This window comes from Hemibagrus wyckioides, linkage group LG07 (assembly GCF_019097595.1).
Source record: "Hemibagrus wyckioides isolate EC202008001 linkage group LG07, SWU_Hwy_1.0, whole genome shotgun sequence".
Lineage (NCBI taxonomy): Eukaryota > Metazoa > Chordata > Actinopteri > Siluriformes > Bagridae > Hemibagrus > Hemibagrus wyckioides.
Genome location: NC_080716.1, coordinates 24,283,408 through 24,289,900, shown reverse-complemented (window position 1 = coordinate 24,289,900; position 6,493 = coordinate 24,283,408). Strand labels below are relative to the sequence as shown.

General features: G+C 43.5%; 1 protein-coding gene across 2 annotated transcripts in view; it reads left to right on the top strand.

Annotated features, from left to right (window-relative positions):
• Positions 1–6,493, top strand: part of LOC131355786 (phosphofurin acidic cluster sorting protein 1-like) — a 59,532-nt gene that overhangs the window by 43,398 nt on the left and 9,641 nt on the right. Inside the window, exons 9-17 of one of the 2 annotated variants that reach the window (XM_058394268.1) lie at positions 210–370; positions 2,599–2,692; positions 3,451–3,531; positions 3,686–3,807; positions 4,251–4,383; positions 4,795–4,899; positions 5,250–5,356; positions 5,513–5,667; positions 5,950–6,060. In XM_058394268.1, the coding sequence (XP_058250251.1) occupies positions 210–370; positions 2,599–2,692; positions 3,451–3,531; positions 3,686–3,807; positions 4,251–4,383; positions 4,795–4,899; positions 5,250–5,356; positions 5,513–5,667; positions 5,950–6,060 (1,069 nt within the window). Of the gene's footprint in view, positions 1–209; positions 371–2,598; positions 2,693–3,447; positions 3,532–3,685; positions 3,808–4,250; positions 4,384–4,794; positions 4,900–5,249; positions 5,357–5,512; positions 5,668–5,949; positions 6,061–6,493 lie in introns of both variants that reach the window. The other variant, XM_058394267.1, reaches the window with a different exon arrangement.

Sequence of the window (6,493 nt, the reverse complement as noted above, 5' to 3'; positions counted from 1 at the left end):
CATAGACTCGTTCTGAGACGTGTGTTTTGACAGACTCCTGCTTTTATACTTTTGTTCATAAAAGTCTCTGTCATAGTCTCATCTTCACTTGCTCTTAGTGCTCAAAGATGCTGAGGCTTTTAAAGCTGCATTCTGACCCTCTGTGTGTGTGTGTGTGTGTGTGTGTGTGTGTGTGTGTGTGGTGTGTGTGTGTTGGTTTCTGCATGCAGGTCGGGTTCGGGTTGGAGCACGTCTCACGAGAGCAGATCCAGGAGGTGGAGGAGGACCTGGATGAGCTCTACGACAGCCTGGAGATGTACAACCCGAGCGACAGTGGTCCAGAGATGGAGGAGACCGACAGCATCCTGAGCACACCTAAACCTAAACTCAGGTCTCACACACACACACACACACACACACTGGACAGTATTAATTTTATATCACAATGCTGTCTTGATTCTAGTCCAGAATATTTTTCGTTCCCTGATGCACAAGCAAGCTCACAATGATGAAAACTATTGAAAAGTAATAGAAATAATCGAAGCAAAATAATTCAGATACACAGTGTGAACATTCTCACAGAGCAGTAGTACAATATTTGAGGACATGTTGTGAAATTTGATAGAAAAACTTACTGTAAGCTTGTTGTTAAACAGAAAAAGGAAGAATGTCTTGGCACATTTGAGTCTCTGTTACAGATTAGATTAGATTAGATTAGATTAGATTAGATTCAACTTTGTCACTGCACATGTGGGTACAAGGCAACGAAATACAGCAGGGTCTATCTAAAAGCAGTGTAACAACTAAACACCGCTTCTCCATGCTCAATATTCACCTTCAGTATGATGAGCCGAGTTTCCTGCCTGAGCAAATCCGACAGATGTGTTAGTCCATGTAGTGATTTTTTTATACGAGTACTTTGAAGTGAATGATGTGGCACACTGAGAGGCGGTGTAGGGGTTTAAGAGTCAGTGCTTTTGCTCTTTTTGCCTGATAATAATCGTAATAAAGGACTAAAATCTGGTTGACACTCTACATTTCTGGCATTTGGCAGATGCCCTTATTAAGAACGACTTGCATTTTATCTCATCTTATACATCTGAGCAATTGAGGGTTAAGGGCCTTGTTCAGGGGCCCAGCAGTGGCCACTTGGTGGACCTGAGATTCAAACTCACAACCTTCTGATTAGTAGTCCAACACCCTAACCTACTACATCCCCCAAAGAGCTAAGGAGAAACGCTTGTAATTTATTTATACGGCTGTATTGTCACTAGGTGATGAGTGATGCAGTATACAGTGAGATCAGCACATAATACATAGGGATTATTTGGTGAAGATGCATCTGCTATGATTACAGTGGTTGTCCTTCACTGACCTTGTGTGAAGAGGTTATTCACCAGAAACCTGACCCAGGTGGGAACCCGCAATCCCTAGCTCCAGAGGCTGATGCCTTATCCTTTACAAGCCTTATGATCAGGAAAAAAACATCTCAGAAGAATCTTTGAGGACTGTGTATGGACTCAAACAGCAAAAGATCACATCCGGTTTCTTTCATTTTAGCCCAAAACGGGAATATGTTGCTGTAGAGGGCACAGGATCACTAAAACCAGACTTGTAAAAGTCCAGGTGATGTCCAAATTTATATATCGCTGACTTTATCTGTCCAGTTTTGGTGAGTCTGTGTCCTGTGTAGCGTCAGATTCCTGTTCTCGTCTGACGTGATGTGATCTCCTGCTGTTTGAATCCATCCACCAGGATGCTTTTCTGTAACCATAGCCTTCCTGTCTCTGAACTCTCTCATCAGCAAGGCCTTCCCTCACACAGAACCGCTGCAGGCTGGATGTTTCTGTGTTTGTTTTGCACACCATTCAGCATGAACTCGAAAAACTGTCCCCGCAGCTCCTGAAACACTCAAATCAGCTCATCTGGAAGAAAAGGCCTCCCTACAGTTAAAATCACATTTTTTCCCCATTTAGGTGGTTTGATGTGAATATGGAAGGAAGCTCTTGCTCTGCGTGTTTTGTTTTGTTTTAGATAACTGATGAGCTAAAACAGATGGTGCTACTCTTTATAGACATATACAGTAAACATAACTATTTATATCAAACTCACAGTCATGTGGGATACGAGGAATCGAACAGTGAGGATGTATGAAAACAGACGGAAACAGGGACACACACTCACAGATGAAGGGTGAGAGGGTGAGTGAGTACATCTGCCCCATGGTGGTGAGATAAGAATAACAATTTTTGGCCCAGTAGCTCCAACCCACACACTCCATCATTACCACGATGACTGTAATCAGTCACTATTTCAGCCGGTTGAAATCCTTATAATCAGCCTGAAGTCGCTCCAGCCCAAACACACTGGCCTGCTCTATTACCGAATCAGTCTAACAGCTGATCCAAACACAGACTCCTGCCAGCACGTAAACACAGCCTCAGCCAGCCGTCTGTAATCTGCACGCTCGGCCCGGGCCCGCTCACGCGTCCGTCCACGAATAGAAACGAACACATCAAGGCCATGATGGAGTTTTAAGGCTGTTGATCAGAAGGAGGTGTAGAGATGATTTACCATGGTGTTGTGTGTGTGTGTGTGTGTGTGTGTGTGTGTGTGTAGGCCGTTCTTCGAGGGAATGTCGCAGTCCAGCTCTCAGACGGAAATCGGCAGCCTGAACAGCAAAGGAAGTCTGACCAGAGACCCCTTCAGCCCGGTGAGTGTGTGAGGGGTGATACAGGATGAGAGTAAGAAGCCTTTCTTAAAAAAAAAGCTGAGAAGAAGTTTAGATGTTTCCACGAACACGCACCTAAAATCAAGAATGTTTCCTTGAATACATGCCTAAAATTTTATTTAAATTGAACAAACTATTGTTTCCATACTGACATTGTGTTGGGTTACAATGTAAGTGCTTGGCTTTTCTAGCACAAGCACTGTGAAGCTGTTGCCAAGGAAACGCAGCCGTCAATCAAGAGTTTATAGTTAAGGATGCAAAGTTTCTAGAGGAACAGGAAACAACTGAAGGGCACAGTTGATGGCGACGTTTTGTCTGAAACATCATGTTTCTCGGAAAATGATGTATCTTTAACTACAGACCCTTATTTTCCTCCTGATTGATAGTGGCGTCTCCTTGGCAACAGTTCATCGACAACGCTTAGTGTGCGAAATGTAGAAAAGCCAAGCTCCCATGTTGTTTATTGGAAACTGAGATTGTGTAGATTAAATGGTTTTTTCCCTCACTCCTGCAGTGTGCACTTATAGCATGCCCATTTTGCTCCTTAGTCTGCTCTAAAACATTCTGCTAAGCAGCTGTATTAATTCGTCTTGAGTTGATGTGATTTGTGTTAAAATGAATAGTAGGAGCAGGTTTGGAAAGCTGTGGTGTAGGTGGTTTCAGGGTGTACGTGTGTAACGTGGAACAGCTCAGTGTGTAGACCGGCAGTGTTGAGCACAGTTACTGTCTTTGTCCAGCAGGGGGAGCAGCCTCCATCTGACAAGATGAAACACTCACGCAGCCGCAACCTGGACGAGACGACGACCGAGCCGGACATTTCGGTGAGAAGCTCAACTACATAAAAAAAACACACACACACATTTCTTGCACTTATCTTGCACATTTCTTTGTTCTCAGTCTTATTAAAACATGAATAATCAATAATAAATGACCGTGTGGGTGGGTGTGTGTGTGTGTGTGTGTGTGTGTGTGTAGGAGGTAAATGATCAGGAGCTGTTCCCGGAGGTGGCACCTTCCATTACTGTGTCTGTGGCTGAAAAACCACGTACACCACTGAAGAGCAGCAAGAGTGAGGGACAAACCATGCCTTCTCCCAGGTCTGCTCACACACACACACACAAACACATTTTTCTAAATTGTAAAATATTCTAAATCTATTATTATTATTATTATTATTTTATTTATTTATTTATTTATTTGATTAGTTTTTTGCTTTCAGAAAGGCCATTTCATCATCATCTTTTATATTCTTATTATTAGTCCTTAAAACAGGTTGAAATAAGAACATAGACTCATACAGACCAGTGTTTCCATTATTAATTATCAGGTTTTGCCTGCTAAAATTTGTAAAAAAAATACAAAAAGAAAAAATCCTAGCAGAAACCCTGATACAGAAGTATAACACCCCCCTGTTGTGACTCAAGTCACAACAACAATCAGTATATACACACCTCAGCATGCTGTAAGGCCTCAGAGAAATCAGAGATAAAGACAACTTCATTTACTTGCATGTGTAATTCATTTGTGTGTGTGTGTGTAGGTTGGACGGGACACACACACCCCGGCAGAAACGCAGCACTCCAATGAAAGAGCGGCAGCTCTCTAAACCGCTGAGTGAACGAACCAACAGCTCAGACAGTGAGAGGTCACCTGAACTAGGACACAGTACACAGGTACACACACACACACACACACACACACACACACACACACACCCCAGTGTCCAGTATCAGTCAGAGGCTTAGTCATTCTGTGAAGCTTGTGTTCGACCAATCAGTGATGTCCAGTAGCACAAGCTCCGCCCCTCCAGCAGTTCCGGCTTCATAGACAACACGGAGCAGAAACTATAGTCTGACCCACAATCTCAACCCTGTCCTGCCGTTCTGAGCTCCTGTGCTGGACACACACCCTCATGAACACGTCCTTCACATCCTGCTTGTCACACTGTTTCATTTCTGAGAATGAGTCGATTCTCAGACGCTAAAGAAAGAAATCCTAATGCACTCTTTGTACTTGTTCCGCAGATTCAACCTGAATTATTAATATTGAGCCGACTCTTATAGCCTGTGTGTGTGTGTGTGTAGGTCCTCAGGAAAGCTGTGTATGATCAGTTGAATCAGATTTTGTTGTCTGATGCGGCGTTACCGGAGAGCCTCATCCTTGTTAATTGCACCGATTGGCAAGGCCAGGTAAGAGTGTGTGTGTTCATGTTCTAGGCATGTCGGGTGTCCATGACCCAGTAGCATGTGCCACCTTGTCCTCGGTGTGTATGTCATGGAAGTGTGTCCTAGGTGTGTGTTACAAGTATGACACTTTGATATGCTCACTTAATTAAGAGTGTCTGTGTGTGTGTGTGTGTCTATCTGTGTGTGTGTCTGTGTGTGTCTATCTGTGTGTGTGTGTGTGTGTGTCTATCTGTGTGTGTGTGTGTCTATCTGTGTGTGTGTGTGTGTGTGTCTATCTGTGTGTGTGTGTGTGTGTCTGTGTGTGTGTTTATATGTGTGTATCTGTGTTTGTTTCTGACTCTGTGTGTGTGCAGTATGTAGCAGAGCAGTTACAGGTTCAGAAGCAGCCGGTGGTGTGTACGTGTTCATCAGCAGAGATTCAGGCTGTTCTCTCAGCAGTACTGACACGCATCCAGAAGTTGTGAGTTCTTTACACAAAACTTCATACAATTTTTGTTTCAGTTTCTTTTAGAGTGTCTATCCAAATATCATTCTCTCTCTCTCTCTCTCTCTCTCTCTCTCTCTCTCTCTCTCTCTCTGTCTCTCTCTCTCTCTGTCTGTCTCTCTCTCTCTGTAGCTGTAACTGTAACTCGTCCATGCCGCGGCCGGTGAAGGTAGCAGTAGTCGGAGCTCAGAGTTATCTGGGAGCGATCCTGCAGTTCTTCGTCAGTCAGTTGGCTAATAAGACGTCTGATTGGCTGAACCACATGCGCTTCCTGGTGGTTCCTCTGGGTGAGTGAACACCACCGACTACGTCACGGTTTTACAGTCAGATTTGTTCAGGTTCTTCCTGGATGCTGTATCCATTTTATTTCTTCTTGTTTCTCACCGCTCCTCATTAATGCCCTCACGCTACACAACATTACATTTAATAACACTGTCACTCAGTCATACTGTAACATCATATTCACAGGATCTCACCGACATCTTCATACGCTGATGAATTTGGATTGAACGTGACTTTTTTTTTTCCCCTGTTTTCGTCCTTCTGTTCTTTTCCTTCCATCTGTTCAGGTTCCCACCCTGTTGCTAAGCACCTGGGTGCCCTTGACAACCGCTACAGTTCAGTTTTCCTGGATGGAGCGTGGAGAGAGCTGTTTAGTCGCCCAGAACCTCCACAGTCAGGTACATACACACACACACACACAATATTTTCCAGAGTGTAGAATTTTCTGATGTCCCATGATGCTTTGCATGGGCTGTGTTTGTTAGTTAACCAGCTAATGAGGTGAGGATAATCAACAATGGAAAGTTTGAGTAATACACAGGACATGTCTGATATGTAGCATGTTCTATATTCTCTTTTAGCTGTTTTGTTGTGTTCTTGTTCAACATTTAGTGTCTCTTGTCATGTAAGTCTCCACACCGGTGTTTAATATGAAGCTCATATGAAAGTAGACACTCAGGATTGTAGTATTTCTGTTTTTACGTAGCTTACTAAGGGCAATATATTCATAGAAAAGTTCCAAAAAACCACACAAATGTTTCTATCTTGAAATTAAATGCTGATATCGAACCCATTTCCGCTCTCTGAGACGCTCCTGGTGTTCGTTCATCA